This window comes from Vipera ursinii, assembly GCF_947247035.1.
Source record: "Vipera ursinii genome assembly, chromosome: Z".
NCBI classification, from domain to species: Eukaryota; Metazoa; Chordata; class Lepidosauria; order Squamata; family Viperidae; genus Vipera; species Vipera ursinii.
In genome coordinates this window covers 45,045,112-45,066,693 of record NC_139517.1, presented here as the reverse complement: position 1 = coordinate 45,066,693, position 21,582 = coordinate 45,045,112, and the positions used below count along the sequence as shown (strand labels likewise).

The 21,582-nt window shown below is 38.2% G+C and overlaps 1 protein-coding gene across 2 annotated transcripts in view; it reads left to right on the top strand.

Moving 5' to 3' along the window:
• ANKRD17 (ankyrin repeat domain 17) overlaps nt 1-13,054 on the top strand; it is a 146,808-nt gene extending 133,754 nt beyond the window's left edge. For both annotated transcript variants that reach the window (XM_083378266.1, XM_083378265.1), the window contains exons 29-34: nt 446-2,118; nt 6,142-6,339; nt 6,775-7,026; nt 10,915-11,093; nt 11,585-11,749; nt 12,471-13,054. In XM_083378266.1, the coding sequence (XP_083234392.1) occupies nt 446-2,118; nt 6,142-6,339; nt 6,775-7,026; nt 10,915-11,093; nt 11,585-11,749; nt 12,471-12,530 (2,527 nt within the window). In that variant the 3' untranslated portion in view covers nt 12,531-13,054. The remainder of the gene's footprint in view (nt 1-445; nt 2,119-6,141; nt 6,340-6,774; nt 7,027-10,914; nt 11,094-11,584; nt 11,750-12,470) is intronic.
• Nucleotides 13,055-21,582: the final 8,528 nt, after the last annotated feature.

The following is a 21,582-nucleotide window of genomic DNA, read 5'->3' as shown; positions in this document are numbered from 1 at the left end:
TTATTAAATGCCTCAGATGGGCCCTTGTTAAGGGACAGATTTCAGCCAAAAATATTACAGTGCATTCTTATCTTCTTATTGGAAACCTCCTGCCAAGAATTTTTAGTTAGATAGATAGCTGTGCTTTCCTGTAAGATATGAGAGATTCAGGGAGCACATTTCATTCCCTCATTTAAGTTTTTCCTTAATTTTGGCTTTTTATTTTTCCCTGCGTTTTTCTGAGATTGAGCACTTTTTTCTGTATTGCACTTCAGTGTATCTAGGATTTATCTGAGCATAATTTTATTTGTAAATGATTTTTTTTATTTATTCAAACCTGGTTGCATTCTTTGAGTTCACAATTAGAGGGGGAAATCATAACATAAACGTTGCCATAAATAATTAAATTTCATTTCCTTAAATATCTTATTTTTTTAAAAAAAATCTCCTCATGCATCTGTTACAGGGGAGGCACAGAATCAACACGACAAGCAACACAACTTATAAATGCTCTGATTAAAGATCCAGATAAAGAAATTGATGAGCTCATTCCAAAGAATCGTTTAAAAAATTCTGCGGCCTATCCCAAAACAGGAGCATCATCACATGCCACCACTACAACAGTTCAGAATTCTGTAGCTGGGAACAAAGTCACCACTGTAGCAGTATCATCGTCATCATCTCAGATTGCTACAGCAGTCTCTGTGCCTGCAATTTCATCAGCATGTACCCATAAATCAGTGAAGAATCCCATGAACAATGTTAGACCTGGATTTCCAGTTTCTCTACCATTAGCCTATCCTCCTCCCCAATTTGCACATGCACTGCTTGCTGCTCAGACATTCCAACAGATTCGCCCACCAAGGTTGCCCATGACCCATTTTGGAGGAACTTTCCCACCAGCTCAGTCCACTTGGGGTCCTTTCCCTGTTAGACCTCTGAGCCCTGCAAGAGCAATTAACTCACCTAAGTCTCACACCGTGCCTCGCCATAACAATCAAAACAGCAGTGGTTGTCAAGTGAATTCTGTGGGTTCCTTGACTACTTCTTGTTCAACAGCTACCACAAGCTCAGCGGTGTCTACCGTGCCTGTTTCTGTTTCTTCTGCAAATGGCACCCCCAGTTCTCCCTCAGTGAGAAAGCAACTATTTGTCACTGTGGTGAAACCATCCAGCACTACCACAACAGTTTCAACCACAGCAAGCAACAACAGCACAATACCAACAAATGCCATATATCCTTTTCCTACAGCCAAAGAGCAATACCCAGTTTCATCCACTTCCTCCCCTTCACCACCAGCCCAGTCAGCAAAGATTTCTAGAAATAGTCCTTCAGAATGTACAAGAAATTCTCCAAGCAAAAGGGTGTTATCATCTGACCAGGAAGTAGGTAGTTCACCAGCTGTGGAAATGGTAAATTTGGCCAATAATAGGCAGTCAAATAATAGTTCTGTTGGCATTCCTTCAGAGCATCTGAGTCAGCCACAGTCTCTTGGGCCCCTTTCTCAAGAAACAAGACCACCTTTACAGCCTCAGGTTCCAATACAAGATCCTCGTATGGTTGTACCTCCAAATTTAACTGCAGTGAGTTCTTCTGCCCCAATAGTTACTCCTGCTAATGCTTCAGTGAACTCTCCAGCAAACTATCTTTTGCCTCAGGCATCAGTAGGATCAATTCAGTCTTCTGCTCCAACTAAAATAGAAAATGCCTCTATTAGGCTACCTTCTCATAGAACCAATCCTGTACACAAGAATTCAGCTCCTCTTCAGAATTCTACAGTTCCAGTCCTTAATATCAGCCACATAAAAAGACCCCACAGTGTTCCTTCTTCAGTGCAAGTTCCTTCCTTAACTACTCAGAGTGTTTCTCAAAATTCAGTCCTTCCCACAAATAAATCCATGGCTGCTAATTTCAGTGCTGCTTTACCATTTGGACCATTTAGCACACTATTTGAGAATAACCCTCCCTCAGCTCATGCATTCTGGGGTGGTTCTGTCTTGTCATCTCAGACAATGCCAGAATCTATTTTGTCTGGAAAGTCTTCATTTCTGTCAAATTCAGATCCATTACATCAGTTAGATACTTCCAAAGCCCCAGGTTTTAGACCTCCACTGCAGAGATCAGCTCCAAGTCCCTCAGGTAAATATGAGATCCACCTCTTTCCTCATTTCGTATGTGCAGTATTACTCTAATGTTTTTATTATTGGACTGCAGACTGATTGGTGTAAAATCTTATCTTTCTGCTGAATAATGGGATCATATTCTAGCTGTGCATGCAAATAAGCAAACTCATTTTTAGAAGGTTTAGCTATAAAATGGAGCATGAGATAAATATAACTGCAAAAGGGTTTTATCTGTTTACTCATCTTAAAATCTGCTAATCTTAAAAAAGTGAATTATTATTTATCACTAAGTTATATTTCTTGAATATCTTTACTTCCCCAGAAAGATTTCACCCAACAGTCATGCTGTTTTTAACAGCCAAAATACATGAATAATATTGTAAATCTTTTTATCTAAAGCTTATGTATTTAATAAATTTCAATTTGTAAATGTGCTATTACTTCAAATATAGGGAAAATCAGTAAAAGATATAATAATTATAATTATATTTGTGAAAAATACAGTTTGAAACATTGTGAGATCTCACAACTGTACAGTGAATTTGAGGGGGGAAAAACCTTAGTGATATTGGCAAAGCATTATTGATAATATAGATTGATCTTGTTTGAACCAATAGGTCAGTCCATCCCAGAGAACTAATGACCCTGATGGATTCAGAGGGAACCTGAGGTTTTTCCTCGGGATTTAGTAGGCCATTTGACTGAAACATTAGCTCTACCTATCAAGGATCTTATATGTGGTTGATTCTTTGTGGTTTTTCCTATGTATTGATCTCAGGGGTCACCCTGGTTTTCCAAGGAGTTCTGGGAAATGAAATAACAGAACAGATGATAAGACAGCCATTGGGGCAAAAAAATGAAGAGTGTTTCTGACTATTCCCATTTGTCAGCTAACATTAAAGATTACATTGTGGCGATAAGATTGGTAGAAATAACTACACTTCTGCTCTTATTGCATCTCCAGATAACTGATTTGATTTGATTTTGACTTTATTTTATTAAATTTATATGCCGCCCTTCTCCCTGAGGACTCAGGGCGGCTCACAACCATAAAAATTAAAAAAACATAAAGTAAAAAATTTAAAAAAGAATTAAACAATAGATGCAATAAATACAAGACAATTTAACCCAGTAAAGAGCCTAATTAAAAACCGTAGTCAGTCCAGGCCCGCTTGTTGGAACAACCAGGTCTTCAGGTCACAGCGGAAGGACCGAAGGTCAGGGGTCGTCCACAGCTCTCGTGGTAGTTCATTCCAGAGGGTCGGCGCGCCCACAGAGAAGGCTCTCCCCCTGGGGGTCGCCATCCAGCATTGCCTGGCCGACAGCACCCTGTGGAGGCCGACTCTGTGGGAGCAAACCGGGTGATGGGAGGTTGATAATGGCAGCAGGTGGTCTCGCAAGTACCCCGGACCTAAGCCATGTAGGGCTTTAAAGGTTATTACCAGCACCTTGAATCGCACTCGGAGGGTAACTGGAAGCCAATGCAGCTTGCACAGGAGTGGTGTAACATGGGAGTACCGAGATACTCCCATAAGCACCCGTGTGGCCGCATTTTGCACCAGTTGAAGCCTCCGGGTGCTCTTCAAGGGCAGCCCCATATAAAGAGCATTGCAGTAATCCAGGTGAGAAGTGACAAAGGCGTGGGTAATCGTGCATAGGGCATCTCAGTCCAAAAAGTGGTGCAACTGGCGCACTAGGCGAACCTAACTAGTAGCTCTGTTTAAAGTGACAATTGCTGGAGAGGAAAAGCCCATGTGAACATCTACAAGTCTATTTTAGGAATGTACTAGATACCCTATAAATAAAATCACTAATTCATACTGAATTAGATTTGAACTGTGCATGTGCATTTAAGTTGATTGAGGCACGGTCTTGTCCTGTCCTATTAACTGGAAAGGGTTTGATCCTTTGACTATTAAGGAAGTTCACAGGGTTGCTGTTAATCTAGATACTAGTTTGTTAGATTTGTATCCTTTCTAGTTGGCAGTGAAATCATCCTTGAGGGAGGAAGTGGTTCCGTTTGCTTTAAAGGGGGCAATAGTGCACCATCACCTCAAGAAACCATTACCAATCCCAGCAGTTCTGGACAATTTACACCTACGTCTCCAACTTCCATTTTTAAGAAAAGCAACTGAGAAGGTGGCACAGTTGCAGCTTCCAATGACCTCAAAAAAAAGCAGATGATCTGGACCCATTTAAACCAGTTTCAGGCTAGGGTGTGGTACAGAGATGGCATTGATTGCGCTGATTATTTGGGCAGAGCCAGTATGGCAGTAGTAGAGCCATCCTGGTTCTTGATTTCTCAGCAGCCTTTGATACCATCATCTTTAACTTTCTCAACCAACTATGGAATTGAAAATGATAGACTGTGCTGCAGTAGTTCTCCTTTCACCATGTCAGGTGAAGAGGTCGAGCCTGAAGCGCCTGGTTGATGGATTGCCACTCATTCTGTTTAACATCTATATGAGGCTGTTGAGTGAAGTCATCTTCTAGTATAGGAGTAGGCATCATCATTATATGAATGATACTGAGGTTTATAACTCAACCTTTGGTTAACAAAACTGAAAACTAGAGGTTTATGGTTCCTCCACTATTGAGTATTTATTATCTTTAATTAAAGGTATTTTTTTAAGATTAGGAGCCTCTTATCTTGTGTATGTAGTTGTTGGATCTGGAATGTGTTGGTATAATTTTAGGGGCAAAGCAGATACCTTAGTTTGATGCAGAATCTAGGTCCCATGTTACATCATTCTCCTGCTGTTTCTTGTTTATTATTATCATTTCAGTTTGGGTGGTTGTCTGTATTCGAGATGGATATGCAACATGGTGCCGAATAGTATATGGCAATGACTTTGGGAGACTGGAGAAAAGCCATAGACTAAACAGTGGTCAGAGAAGTGGCAGCTGAACCCTCAAAACAAATGGGGGTGTGACAAACTCAGAAGGGACCCACTTTAATTTTGTGGACTATAAAGGCAACAGGAGAGAGATGTACTTTCAGATTTGCAAGATTCTGTTAATACAAGATTCTGTAAAGGTAGAGCTAGTACTTCTGAGCATGCTTCTTGTCTGGATTACCTCGCAAAGCTGATGGTGCTTGAGAAGATGGTGTGCAATTGCACATTATGGTAAGCTGTGAGCTATAAGTGGCAGCCAATAGTAGTCTGTTGTTCTGTCTTGATAGTCTGCTTTTAGTTGTTCCACCCTCAGAATTGATCTGGTTGTATTAATTAGTCTGTTGATCTTGTAAGGAGGGTAGTTCTATCTCCTGATGTCTGGTTTAATTCCATTAGCTGAGTATCTCTGTATAATGGGTCAGAAGATACATGATTATATTGTAAAGCCTGGTTATATATGATAGATGTAATGGTCTGTTCTGGATGGAAGCTGGAAGCCTGCAGTTTATTTGTTCATTGTGTAGTTTCACCAAATTTTATGCGTATGTGTTTGTCTGTTTGTTTGGCAAATTTGTATAGTCACCCATCTGCCAAAAAGAGCTCTATCAAAAAAGGGAACTTGTTCTGTAGTTAAATCAAAGTGAGATTGATGGGATGGAAGTTTTTGAGATCATAATAGAACTTGATTATTCATTTCAATAACTCTTGTTGACGAAATTATCATAAATGAACTTATGTATGACTCTACATAAGTGGTTAGCTTCAAGGGAGTAAGAGTAGAGAATACATTAAGGTCAGCCATGAACATTTTGACACTCTTTAACAACTAAATTAACACTGTTCTGTTCCATGATTCACCATTTGCAAAGCAAAGGTATGTTTGCTTAGACGTTTTAGAAAGTGAAATCTGATTGTTTTATTGATTAGTGACATATTTTAATATGTAAGTAGAAAGATTATGTGGTTATCTTCTTGATATAAGTGGATAAACTGATTTGGTATATATCAAAGCAAAAAAAATCATAACGCAGAATATTAGTATTATTAACATTATTGTATACACAAATTACGTTTTTGCCAATATCAGCATTCATGCACCATTGTTCTTCTTAGCAAGTGATGTTTTGCACATAATTTTACAGGTATTGTTGGTTTGGATTCATCTTATGGTTCTGTTACACCTCCTTCTGCACATTTGGGTAACTTTGCCTCAAATCTTTCAAGTGGCCAAGTATACGCATCAGGAACTGCTCTTGGTGGAGCACCAACAGCTGCTAATTTTAATAGACAGCATTTTTCTCCACTCAACTTATTGCCTCCATGTTCCTCTGCATCAAATGGTGAGGGTTTTGTTGCCTTCTTTAATAGCATAATCAAGTTCCTTAACTTAGAGAGGAGTAGAATACTCTATTAGGATATTAGCTGCAGTTCAGTTTTAGTAACAATCCAAGAAATATTTTAAGTCATTTTATTCGGATAAGCTGAGTTCTAGAATCATGATTGCAGAGTTTGAAAAACTGCTCTAGTGACACAAGTCTCTCCAGTGATTACTTCTTTTTATATTTGCCCTACGGCATACATTATAAAAAGTTACAAGCTGTTACTTCAGAATTATATCAAGCCTCTGGTATCAGAATTTTATCTGTTTGCAACTGTTATTTAATGTTTAAGTCATGTTATTCTTTGAGTCCGGGATAAAAACAAGTATTGAGAAGAAAGGGTGTTGTCTTAAAATATTCACAGCAAATTCACTCTTCCTATGTATTTGCTTGTAGAGCCATCTGCTCAACCAATGACTGCTGGAGTGAGAGCACCATCTCCAACCCCTTCAGCTGTTTCCATTGGGTCAGAAAAGCCCAGCAGTGTGTCTCAAGACAGGAAAGTTCCTGTTCCAATTGGAACTGAGCGTTCTGCACGTATTAGGCAAACAGGAACATCTACGCCTGCTGTTTTAGGGAGTAACTTAACTGCTCCAGTTGGTCATAGTGGCATATGGTCTTTTGAAGGACTAGGAGGAAATCAAGGTGGTATGTATTGCCCTCTGCACATCTTCCAGTAATATATTGTCAAAACAAAATGTAGAAATGAATAACTTAAATGTTAAAATAGATGCCTCTCTCAGAAATACTAGTGCTAATTTTCTGGTTTCTCCATATTAAATACCTGATTAATGCCATTACAGGTTTATTAGAATAGAACAGAATTCTTTATTGGCCAAGTGTGATTGGACACACAAGGAATTTGTCTCTTAATGCATAAGCTTTCAGTGTACGTACTAACAACAAAGTGATGTCATAGATCAGAAATCATAATCAAATGATAAGATAAGATACAATAAATGATAAATAATAAGTTATGAAAGGGAGAAGGTAGTAGGAAAGATGAGAAGGTGAGAAAAATGAGAAGATGATAAGGATAATAACAATACAGCTTACTACTTATATCTACTAATATTTTAGGCATAAAAGAATGCTGTGGGAGTTAAGTGTTTAGCAGAGTGATGGCATGTCTTTCTGTCTGGTTTTGGCATTCAATGTCCTATAATGGCATTCTGAGGAGAGAATTTGAAACAGTTTATGTCCAGGATGTGAGGGTCTGTAGATATTTTCTGGTTTCTAGCCCTCTTTCTGGTTCATGCGCAGTATGTAGGTCCTTACTGGAAAGCAGGTAGGTTGCAATTGTTTTTCTGCAGTCCTAACCATCCATTGAAGTCTGTACCTGTCTTGTTTGGTTGCTGTGTCAGACCAGACAGTTATTGAGGTACAAATGACAGACTTAATAATTCCTCTGTAGAACTGTATCAGCAGATTCTTGGGCAATCTTAGCTTTCTGAAGTGACACAAGAATATTCTTTGTTGTGCCTTTTAATGATGATTCTAATGTTAGGTGTCCATTTCAAGTCCTGGTAGATTATAGAACCCAGAAAATTGAAGGTCTCTACTGTTGATACTATGTTGCCTAATATTGTAAGAACTGGTAGAATAGGAGAGCTCCTAAAATCTGCTATCATCTCTACAGTTTTAAGAGCTTCAGATTGTTCTGGCTACACTATAGGGCCAATTATTCTACCTCCTATCTGTATGCAGACTCATCACCATTTCAAATGAGACCAGTGACAAACTTCAGTACTTTAACAGAGATATCCTTCAAGATGCAGTCTTTTTGGGGGGGGGGCTCCTGTGCTAATTGAATGGTTATTCTGTATTATTTTCCCTAGCTTCACCTGCTGCTTCTTATTTGTTAGAACAGGGCTTTTCAACCTTTTCAACCATTGTACCACTTTTAGGATATGGCAATATCAAGAATACCACCAGTCGCCTAGCAAGATGTTAAAAACTTGACAAAAAAAAAAGAAAAAAAGTGATAAAGTACAGGTAGTCCTCGACTTACAACAATTCGCTTAGTGACTATTCGAAGTTACAACAGCACCAAAAAAGTGACTTATGATCATTTTTACACTTATGACTGTTGCAGCAGCCACGTGATTTACAGTCGGATACTTGGCAACTGATTCATACTTATGATGGTCACAGTGTCCCAGGGTCATGTGATCACCTTTTGCAACTTTTTGACATGCCAGACATGATCACTCAGGCGGTAGAAAACCATTCTCATCCGAAGTCCCCAGGCAGGTATATTTAGGGATCTGCAGGAGTGACACCTCAAGACAAGGCAAACTCCTTCCAGGAGGAAATGCATGCTATGTTGCAATCAATTCAAAATACAATTCTTTCACATAAAGAAGACACAAAAAACATGATGAGAATAAAAACAATCTAAACAACATAAATGAGCAAATCCTTAATCTAAGCTTACAATTAAAAAACTCAGAAAATGAAGACAAAGAATGAACAAACAAGTCAGAAAACAGAACATAAACCAGAGGAAAATTACCAAAAGTTGGAGGCTACACATGAAGAGAATTATACTTTGGCACAGGCAAAGAAAATACCAGAAATGGAAAAGGCCTTATCTTTCAGGATTTCAAAATATACCTGAGGAGAAGAAAGAAGATCTGATAAAATGGATTATAGAGTTGTCAGGAGAATCACTATAGTTTGGGAGAGAAAAAATGAAGAGAGAATTTGAGGGAGAAGGAAAGTGGGAGTGGTTTAATGAATACAAATGGGTGAAATTCCCCCACAAAAATGCTCCACCTAAATCAGACATGTCAAACACAAGGCCCGGGGGCCAGATCCGGCCCGCGAAGTGCTTTCATGCAGCCCCCGAAGCCATCCTGGAAACAGGGAGGGAACGGCCCCCACTGCCTTGGCCCTGGCCCAGAGACCCTCAGATCTGTCCCACTCCTGCCCAGGCCCCCATAGGCACCCTTGATGCCAACAATGTAGAACTGGCCACGCCCACCCAGTAGGCCATACGCACTCTAGCCACGCCCACCCAGTAGGCCACGCCCACCCGGCCCCCTGAGGGCAACTGCAATGCTGATGCGGCCCTCAATGAAATTGAGTTTGACACCCCTGACCTAAATTGTCTCTCCCATTCCAAACAATATCCATAAAAATACAGAAAAAATTCCTTGGTGATTTGAATTCACTGACTTGGAAAGTGGCTTGGCAAAGGAAGAAGGCTAGAGTTAGACTTAACAGATGATTTGACCTACCAGATGGGGTTTTCCATGACCAAACATTTGTTTGAATATGGTTAAAAGAATAGATACCTTTTGGATATAAATGGATTTTATAGTAAGAGGAATATGATTTATAATTAGAATAGCACTTTTTTATGATATAGAAAATGTAAAAATATTGGGATGGCTTACGCAAATGAAATGTCTGGGCACTTACACTTACATTGGGAAAATCATAACTGACAAGAATATTTTGAATACTGATGGGAAACTAAATTTAAATAAGAGCTTGAAAAACAGAATCTTCATTGATTCAATAACAAGACTTTAATTGCAAATACAACTGAAACATAAGCTGGTTAGAAAAGATGATATATACTGATATTGTTGTTATTTGTACACTAGAAAAACATCTATATCTAATTTTGTATGTATCAATAGTACCAAGAACTGTATTTGCTTAATGCTGGTAAAATGAGAATATTACTGGATGAAGAGAGGATCAAGAAAGTGTATTGCTATCTAACGTGTTAACTATGGAATTATAGAAATTAATTACTATTAATCATTGTTAAATATATGAACCCAGACAACACATTGTTTACCAAGCACCAAAGATTGTTACTTTAAAAACCAATAATATGTATATAAAGATATTGTAAGATTTGGTGCAGTGCCATACTGATAGCATCATCTACCAATCTATTTGTGCGGTAGGCAAATTGCAAAGGGTCTAGCAATGGATCTGTAATGCTTTTCAGGTGGGCCAGCACTAACCTTTCAAAGGTTTTCATAACTACAGATATCAAAGCAATCGGTTTATAGTCATTCCTTGATGGAGGGCTTCTTTGGCACTGGGATGATAATAGAGTGTTTGAAGCAAGAAAGGACATAACACATCTCCAGTGATTTTAATGCAGTTGTAGATGAGGGCCAGTTGATCAGCACAAACTTTCAAGAAAGAAGAATTACCCTGTCTGGTGCTGGTGCTGTTCTAGATTTTTGTCTGTGAATTAAACCTAGCACCTCTTTTTCTAGGCTTACCACAGGTGAAGGACCCAGAGGGATGGAGTCAGGTGTAGGAAACTTGGCTGTTGTTGGTGTATCTGAGATGGAGAAGGTAGCGATAGTTGACAGTGGTCCCTCTCATGGTTGTTTAATTATATCCTGCTATAAAAGGTTAACTTTTAAACCTTACTGTGACATATTGTTTGCAACTAAATGAACAGAGTTGCCTTTTACTTTAGTTTTTTAGATCACGGCATAGATAATACTAGTAGTAAGGTAAATAAGAATATATTAATAGTTATACTTTTTTTCTTCCTAGATAAAGTAGATTGGTGTCAAAGTGGAATGGGAAACCATATGATTCACAGGCCAATGTCTGATCCAGGAGTATTCTCACAACATCAAGCAATGGAGAGAGACAGCACAGGAATTGTAACTCCTTCTGGTACATTCCATCAGCATGTTCCTGCAGGATACATGGACTTCTCTAAAGTTGGGGTAACCTAGCATTTAGATGATTGGCCAGGTTTTTATTTTTTAAATGGTTTTTCCTATTTAAACATAAACTAATTTTAAGTTTCACTTGATGTTTTTGAGTTTCCTATTGTGTCTAGAAAAATCCTAAATAGCTAAGAAATTAGTATATATCAATTACTTTGTTATTTAAATATTTCTTAGATATTTTGTCTTCTTTATTTATGGAGTTAGATTTTGGTCCTCTTACATATATCAATAAGTAATTTTATAAAACATTCTCATATATGGATATATCTATTTTTACAGTTTTGTATACTGCCTCAGATGCAAAATTGGGAGACGTTCTTAGGAATTCTCATGTTTTTAGCACATGTAATATAAATTAAGAACATTAGATTGAAGATAATTTATAATACAAACTTCTCTTAAAATATGCATGTATCTAGAACCAGGAATACAATAGTTTTGTGAAGATATATGAATAAAATAATGCATTATTCTGTTCTTGACAGGGCATGCCTTTTTCAGTATACGGGAATGCAATGATTCCTCCTGTTGCACCCATTGCAGATGGTACTGGTGGGCCCATATTTAATGGGCCTCATGCTGGTGACCCAACTTGGAATTCATTGATAAAGATGGTTTCAAATTCTGCAGAAACTAATGGCCCCCAAACAGTAAGTGTCAAGGGTATTTGAACTAAGTATTTATGGACATATATCCCCTTTCAGTATTGGAAAAAAGGGAAGTTTTATCATTCTCTTTGTCTTTAATGCTGTATTAGCATTACTTTTAGTTTTTTTAATTCCTACAGTTAATAGTATTCCAATGACAGATTGTGGATGACATTTGTATGTGGCACTTAAATTGTCCAAATAATATTTATATAATTGTACCAACAATCTAAAAAATTGAGGCAGTTTAGTTTGAGCTAATAATGCAGAGTTTCATCAGGCCATTTTGTGTAAGTACATAAAAAGCTCATAGAAGAATGGATATTTAGGTGAGAAAGGAATAGGATACTCTGAGAGCATAAAACCCTGTCATTTTAATATTTAATACTTCCTGATTTTGGAGATCTAGTAACTATAGCCCAAATGTTAATTTCTTATTGATAGTGAATAATGTGTTGAACAGATAAAAGTGATAGCAACATTTCACACAATGAGATACAAGTAGTATGCACATGATTCTTGAAATGGATCAGAAGAGCTAAGAATGTTCCATATGTTTATATTTTACTTTAAAGAGTAACCAATTGAGATAATATTTTACATATGTCAAATGGGAATTAAACGTGTGTGTGTGTGTGTGTGTGTGTGTGTGTGTGTGTGTGAATGAATGAATTAATATGAGACAAAGCTCTGCATAGCTTAAAACATCTACTCTTCTCTCCAGGTTTGGACAGGAACATGGGCACCACATATGAGCAGTGTGCATATGAACCAGCTTGGTTGAATGCAGATCACTTTTGATAGCCTGAAGATTTCTTTTTGGCTTAGAGGAAACTAGACATGGAAAAAGCAGTTCTCCTCAGCTTTCAGATTATTCTTCGATTGTATTGGACTGAAGTGTGTAGGCTTTTCAGAAGAACATACTGACACTTTTCTGTGAACATTATGACTGCTCATTGCCTTCCACTACGTGGTTCATCTTAGCCTCTCTTAGTTTCATTTTCTTTCACCCTTGATTATTATTAATTTTGGACATAACTTTTTATTGAAGCTGTTCTTTGGCTGGTTGGTTTTTAGTAATGTAAGCTGCTTCTGGGCATACAAGAAATTTAGCAAAATTATGTAAACCTGATCCTGACATTTTAGAATGGCAGATAAATGTACAATTGTTTACATAACAGAAATGGCTAAGCAGAAGGTAAATTTTTCCAATATGTCAGTATAGAGGCTCAACTTTAATGTGACAGATGTATCTTCATATACAGCAGTCTGGATGTTTTCTTCATACATTAAAATATTAATAAGCATTACTTTTCTAGTTGTGTAATTTTAAGTATACATAAAATGGGCATTATTTTTTAATTTCTTCCATAACCTTATAGTATGTTTATACAATGAGATTTGGTATTTAATCATTATAAATTTAATTTTTAAATGGAATATGACATTTATGCAAAATTCTTCTTGAACAATACAACAATATAAATACAGATACTTAATCATTATATTTAGGCACTTCCAAAGCTCCCCCTCTTCAATATTATTAATACATTTCAATGTTAAGATATAGAGTCTAACAAGATTACTACAAAGATGGGTTAATAAAATTACTGTCTGCAACTAGTTTGAAAATACTTCTTAGTTTTCTATCCTCTATCAGTTATTTGCAAGGATTTTTTTTATTCAGTGAGAATGAATTGACCATTGTTTTCTGCTAAGAACTTTATTGATAGAAATGGCTCAAATTTAGAAGATACTGAATTATCATGCCAAGGGAATAATCTATTCTGAAATTAATCTTTGTTAGGTTTATTTGCAAGATTCCATATCAAAATGTATAATGTGACGCTGGATTACTTCCACTGGCTAAAACAGGAGTCTTCAAACTTGGCCCTTTTATGACTTGTGGACTTCAACTTCCAGAAGTCCTTAGCCATGCTGGCTGAAGAATTGTGGGAGTTGAAGTCCACAAGTCATAAAAGCGCCAAGTTTGAAGACCCTGGGCTAAAAGATGGCACAAAAGAAAACATTAGAATACTAATTGGGAAATAATCTCTTCCAATCTAGAACACATTTTTGAAGTACCTGTGGCAGATGGTGACAAGTAATTATAATTGTTACCACCTGTCTCAGGTACCTCTAAAATCTAAATAATGGATACGTCAATGTGTGGTATGTATTTTTAAATTTTATAAGTTCTATTCATGGCAAGTATGACGTGAGAATACAAAGAGGCCAATGTCTTTTTTCTTTGATAGTTGGGAGAAATGAACTGTGTTGCAGTAGCAGTTCTCATATGGAATGAACACTGCAAGCTTCTACATATCATTTCAGAAGTAAGTGCCATTGAATTTAGTAGGGCTTACTCCCACAGAAATAATAGTGTTGGTGGTTCAGCACAAGGTTTACACAAGTGAAATTAAGACTAGACTAGTTCAGTTTTTAGTAAATTCTAAAATTTTGTTTCAGGTGTAAAGCCAGCAAGAAAAACGATTTCCCCAAAGAATCCTGCAACCTTGTTAATGCACATTTAGAAATGTTAAAAATATTCATGAATAAATAAGTGTGTCTGTGTACATGCCCTCAACTGGTGCTCTTAAAATAACCTTTTCATTATTTTTTATTATACCTATTGAATTATTTGAAATTGGTTGTAAAAAAAAAAGGTCTATCCAAATAGCTGTTGATGGAAAGGAGAAAAACATACCAACCTAATTTTCAGCACTTTAATGGGTGGGGGAATAATGCTATTTAAGTATTTTATATAATATTTGCAACAATCTTTAGTTTATGCTTACTACAACTAATTAGGATTATTTTTGCTTCTTTAAAATAATCCTTCAGCAGAGTAGGTGCTGCTTAGTATTTATTACAATAAAATATATTGTCAGGTTCAGCTAAGTTTCCTAGGATGTGGTTTCTTATTAAAGCAATCTGTATTTTGTTGACTTGAAAGCAAAATATTAATAGAACAGATTGAAACACTCCATGTCTTGTTTATGAAATAAGCCTTGTCAAATTGAAATACTGGGCGGGTGAATGCTAGAAGTCTGTATTAGGAACATTTTTGGAACACTTTTTATATTTCAAATGTAGTGCAAACTTGACCAATAAAGACAAGGAACATGGGGGTTTTTTTGAGACCTTCTAGGTCTTTATTTTGAAATATATCCACAAACTATTTGCAATATATATGGGTAGGTATATATTTACTTAAGTAATAAAATAATTCATGGAATCCTGGGTAGCTCAATGTATAATTCACAGGGTTTTAAATACATAAAAGCCATCCTACGCCATTCTTACATAGATCTTCATGCTAGTCTTATCTGAAGTGCAGTTCTGGTTATCAAAAATAATTTTATAAGTAATGGATAAACCACAAAGCATGGGTGTAATTAGATTAATCATAGTTGCATAGAGAAGCAAAACGTTTATTTTTTTTCTTTTTGAATTGCAGAACCTCATACCATAATCACAATTTTCTTAATAGAAGTATCCTAAACATCTTTTTTTCAACTTTTGGACAGGCCCCTTTTCTAGGGCTTTCCTTTCTTATACTACTGATAATCTTCCACACTATACAGAAGTAGTTGCACTTGAAATGCAATTTTTTAAATAGTATTTTTCTCAACAATTCTTGTTGGTCATTTCTTTTCCTCAGCTCTTGAACTTGTGCAGTTTAAGCATTTGAGGGCTTATCTTCTCCATAATTCCATGCACATGTAGTAACACCACCAAGATTGAACAGTTTCCAAAATAGCAGTTTGAGAAGGAACAGTTTCCTTCTCTACTGAAACCTAAAAATAAAATAATAAATCTTTATGATATATAGTAAAAGAAATATCCTGCCTTAACCAAAATACTGTGGGCTGTCTAGTTCCAAGTTAAACTCCTGACCTGCTCTCTGCTTGAAGCCTCATGTACAATATGTGCTTTTCCTGTGCTTTCCATACATATTGATATCATGATATGCACGTCAAACTCATAATTTGCAACGACACACTCCCTGTGGGAATGCTATAATAAAAATATTGTACTGCACAAAATTGAACTAAATCAATTTTTTACAATCTGAAATTTTAGTCATATCTCCACATGTTGATATGTCCATATTCTGCTCAAAGAAGCTCTTCTGCCCATTCTGATAATCAATTTGGCATAAACTAATCCATACTCAGACCCTCTTAATCTCACATCAAATTATCCAATATATTAGAAGGAATATATTTCCTATATGCTTACAAAATGCTAACATAGAACACAAAGATATTTATTAGAAGGAAGACAACTAGATATGCATGAAATCAAGACATGCTTTAGTTTAGATCCCTGAACAAACGGTCTGGATAAGGCTCCTTCCTAAGAGTATGAAAAATGTTTAAGTTGTATGAATAAAGCTTCATGATTTTAAGGATTCTACATTATAACCATTACTATTACTCATCTGTAGGCAGTTTGATAAAATTTAAAATAGCTCACTGTCAATAGGAGAGGCAGCAAAGCATAAATTCTTCCAAAGTTTTGTTATAAAGAATTGCCCTGGAGAGGTGATGAGGAAGGGAAACCTTGGGAGTTTGGAGCAGACAGTCAGTCCAAATGAACCGAGGAACCTCTTCAAAAGGACAGAAGAAAGGCTGCCTGTTGGCACAGGCAGCCCAAGTCATAGACAACCAGGGAAAAGGCGAAGAATCCTGCAGCATGCTGCCGAACAGCTGATTGTCAACAACATGCTGAGAACTGGATGAGACTGTTTCTTTTATTCCTCTTCCTTATGCACTTGAAAATAGAGATCCCCTGATTTGATAAAATTTTCAAAGCAAAGACCCCAGGAAGATTTGGGAAGAAGGGAGTTAAAAGCGGTGAAAAATTATAAATGGGGTAATGAAATTAAGGAATACTAAAGAATATATAAAAATGGAATTGGGACTGATTTAAAGAAAATTTGGTTAACTCTTACCGTGTGGAAAATCCTTTTTTATCTAATTTCTATGAGAAAAAAAAGCTTAAACCTGGATATACACAATACAGTAAATAAGGACATCTAGTGGTGAAAAGAGATATTAGAACAATACTAAAATACTAAAAAGAAGTAGAAAAGCTCTTGACCTTGAAACAACACCTGGTGTAAACAAAAGAATCTTATGTGACTATGCTAGAAAAGACTTTCTACAATCATGTCTTTTGACCCTGTATATAACTACAATAGAAATTATTTGAAATAGAGGGCTTACATCTTTAAACTAACTGAAACATTTGGATTAGCCTGAAGCAGTTGGTTTGTTTCACGGTTGGATTATAGCCTAAGCCTAAGACTTACTCAATTGAAGACTTACTCAACCTCTTCTGCACCCTCTGGTGGAACATCCAGCCCAGCAAGTTAGGGATCTATTGAAACAACATTGTGAGGAAAAACAAACAGCGCTCAAAAAGAGATGCAAGCCACACTACAGCTAATTCAAGGATCAATACAGAAAAATCATGAGACAAAAAACAACTTAGATAAGCTAGATGAGCAAATGCTGGATATAAAGGCACAATTTGATGCCCATCAACAAATGATTGCTAAAAATGAACAAAGAATTTAGAAAATGGAGAATAAATCAGATAAAACATAAAAAATGGAGGCATTAATAGATAAAATGAAAGCTTAGAATAAGCAAATCAAAGCTTAAGAGGGAGCAGTTGCAGCCTTGGCAATGGAGAAAGCTGTACGCTACCTAAGATTCCAAAATATACCAGAAACAAGGAGGAAGATATATCAGAAGTGATTATTAATCTATTGGCAGAGGCTCTAAAACAGAAAGAGTAGAGATAGAAATAGATCAAATATTTCGAATGAATTCAAGCTAAGCGAGGAAATGCAAATTACCTAAAGAAGTCCATGTAAGATTTATAAAGAAAACAATAAGAGATGTGATACTGAGAAGAATCAGAAATGAACCATTACAATATAAAAGCAAAGAAATTGTGTTGAAGCAGATCCCTAAGATAATAAAAGACACCCGAAGACAATATCACTTCTTGACTACAAATTTAGTTGCTAAAGGAATAAACTTTAGATGGTTAATGCCAGAAGGGATCTTAATCAACTGAAACAATACAAGATATTGATTGGATTCAGTTTGGAAGGCAGAAGACTTTGATGAAAGAAGCAGAGCATTCCTGGATGAAAGAGTAAAACACAAACGAGGATAGAAAAGACCAGAAGCAGACAGAACAAACAACAGAAGAAACAACTATACAAATAGAAGGAGAGAAAGAGAAGCCAGGTCAAGAGGATGAGGGAATAGCAAGAGAACAGAGGACCATGAGATCAACAAAACCTAAAAATAAGTGAACAAAATGAAGAAAGAAAATGGATTTTTTTTCAGTGAACATAAATGGACTGAATTCCCCATCAAAAAGAAACATTTTAAAAATTTTTTTACAGAAATTAAATATTGATATAATTTGTTTGTAAGAGACACATATAAAAACAGCCATTTGTCTGAAATGGTGTAGGGCAGACATGTCAAACTTGCGATGTCATGTGACATCACACAACGTATCGGGACAGTTTTGCCATTGCTGGCAATGGGGTGGGTGCGGCTTCCAGATGATACATCTGGCTCATGGGCCGGCAGTTTGACACCTCTGAGGGTTTTCTGCCTGAGCAGGGGGTTGGACTAGATGACCTCCAAGGTCCCTTCCAACATCATCATCATTATTATTAAACAATACTACAAACTTTTGGAATAACCCAAAATTGGGAAACACTATTATGCATCAGCACAACAGAAAAAAAAAGTAGCTATATACGTCAGAGACAATAGACTCTAAAATGATTTATTCAGATGAAGGAAGAATTGTGATAGTAGAAATATTTTTACATCAAAACCAAATGTTTTTGGTAGTAATATATGAACCAAATAATAAGAATTTTATCAAAATCTTCATAGAAAAATAGTAGAAATGGATACCACATTGCTACACTCCAGCTTCCCTTGCTGCAAGTCAGACCAAGGAGATTCACATCTTCTCAGACACATCCACTGAGGCCATAGCAGCTGTTGCCTACCTCAAGGTAAGAGACTCTCTCAATCGGACCCATGTAGGGTTTCTATTTGGCAAAGCCAAGTTGGCACCTAAGCCTGAACACACAATTCCTTGAACTTTGTGGGACTGTACTGGCTGTAGAGATTACAGATTTCATACTGCGTGAGCTAGACATTCTACAGACAGCAAGGTTGTCTTGGGCTACATATACAACAAGACAAAACATTTCTATGTCTATGTCAGCAACCGTGTAGAAAAGATCAGGAAATCCTCAAAGCCTGAACAATGGCATTATGTTCCATCAGAACTTCATCCTGCAGATCATGCCACCAGGCCACTGTCTGCATTCTTCATGGTTAACAGGTTCTGAGTTCCTGCTTGATCATACAGAAGAAAGTACAGCTGAGGTCTTCAATCTTCAAGATCCTGACAATGATCCAGAGATTCGTCCTGAAGTCAAGACCCTTCTCACCAGATCTGAACAAAGAGCCATCATGGACTGTCAAGGCTTTGAACGGTTCTCCAAGTGGACAAGGCTTGTATGCATCATTGCATGGTCTTCAAGACAACAAGGCAAATCATAAATATTTATTTGCATTTGCATAACTACCGTTATAGTATTATATAGTGGTATTTTACAATACCAGACGGGGAGTGTGCTGTTACATCAACTATAAAAGTATTATGCAGTGCATAGTTGGTTAATTTTGTGTTATAGTGAGTTAGATTTACATGGTTAATTTTCCTTTAGGGATTATATTGTGCTACCATCATGTGGTCGTTTTAGGAACTACAATATGTTCTGTTCATGTTAATCTGTTCAGTCAATCCCTCCCATTTTGTGATGTATTTCCTCCTTGTTAATCTTGAATATTGTATCACTTCCTGGACACCATTACATGTGGTCTGCTCTCATGGTAGGACCATTACTGTCTTTGATCTTGAAATACTGTCCATTTCATTATCTGCCACATCCTGTTGTCTTGCTGTAAACCTCCTGCAAGCAATAAAGATCTTCGTGGATGAGAAAAGGTACTATGTGAGTTCAGCTATCTGATAAAGACTGTCAACCTTGGTGGAGCAATGGGCTAATGCAGGGGTCGGCAACCTAAAAAAGAAAAAGAGCCACTGGGAACCGGTTCCATCACAAATTAAAAAAAGAGGGAGCCGCGTGCGTGTGTCCATGCACGCGCATGCGCAAAAAGGTTTTTTGCGCATGCGCGGATGCACGCGGCTGCCATTTTTTTAAAAATGAGATGGAACCGGTTCCCGGTTGCCCGACGGCGACGGCCCGTCTGCAAAGCTGCCGCTTTCGGCAGCTTTGCAGACGGGCCGTGGCAGCTTCCTCAAAGAGCAGCGCCCCTGCCCATTCCGAGAGGTGCGCGCGCACCTCTCCGAACGACCGTAGTTGCGCGCGCACCTCCCCAAAGGTTTGGGGAGGTGCGCGCGTACCTCCGTGCGAAGGGGCAGCGGCGCCGCTCTTTGAGGAAGCTGCCGAAAGCGGCAGCTTCCTCAAAGAGCGGCACCGCTGCCCCTTCGCGCGGAGGTACGCGCGCACCTCCCCAAAGGTTTGGGGAGGTGCGCGCGCAACTCCGGTCGTTCGGAGAGGTGCGCGCGCACCTCTCGGAATGGGCAGGGGCGCCGCTCTTTGAGGAAGCTGCCGCGGCCCGTCTGCTAAGCTGCCGCTTTCTGCAGCTTCACAGACGGGCCGCGGCAGCTTCCTGAAAGAGCGGCACCGCTGCCCATTCGCGCGGAGGTACGCGCGTACCTCCGGTCATTCGGAGAGGTGCGCGCGCACCTCTCGGAATGGGCAGGGGCGCCGCTCTTTGAGGAAGCTGCCGCGGCCCGTCTGCTAAGCTACCGCTTTCGGCAGCTTCACAGACGGGCCGCAGCAGCTTCCTGAAAGAGCGGCACCGCTGCCCATTCGCGCGGAGGTACGCGCGCACCTCTCCAAAGGTTTGGGGAGGTGCGCGCGCACCTCCGCCCATTCAGGGAGGTGCGCGTGCACCTCTCCAAACGGGCGGTGCCACTCTTCATTTGGAGAGGTGCGCGCGCACCACTGCCCGTTGGAAGAGGTGCGCGCGCACCGGGCGGCTGGGAGCCGCAAGAGACGGCTCAAAGAGCTAATGCCTCCTTAAGTAACACCAGCTGCCTGCAATTAGTGCAGGTTCGCATCCCACCAGGCTCCTTCCGAGGTAGGTAAAATGAGGACCCAGATTGTTGGGGGCAATAAGCTGACTTTGTAATAATGCCGCTTGGGGTGGCATATATCTACTTATACAGGTCAGGCACAGGGGTCTCAGAAAAGGGATATATCACTATACAAAAGTTGGAGTCAGAATAATTTAAAAATGAAGAAATAAAAAAGTTACTGTAATTAAAGAATACTATGAGATTGTAGAAGAAATTTCATGGAAGAAAATGATTCAACATATGGAAAAAAATAATTTACCAAAAATCTCAGAAAACTTTACAATTATGTTAAATGGAAAAATAGCAATGATGGAATTGACAGAGGCTATAAGAAGACAAAAAAAATGGAAAAACACTGGGACTAGATGGGCTACCGTATAAATGCCTACAAGATACACTAAGAGTACCGTTGAAAGTTGTGTGTAATGAATTTTTGTGGGAGGAGGCTAAACTCCCAAATAAATGGACAGAAGCAAATATTACTTTAATACTGCATTTCCCCAAAGGTTAGACGCAGCCCAAAAGGAAGCCCTAGCTTGATTTTTGGGGTGGGCGTAATATAAATCCTACTCCAAAACTAAACCCTAGTTTTCGGGTGAGGCACA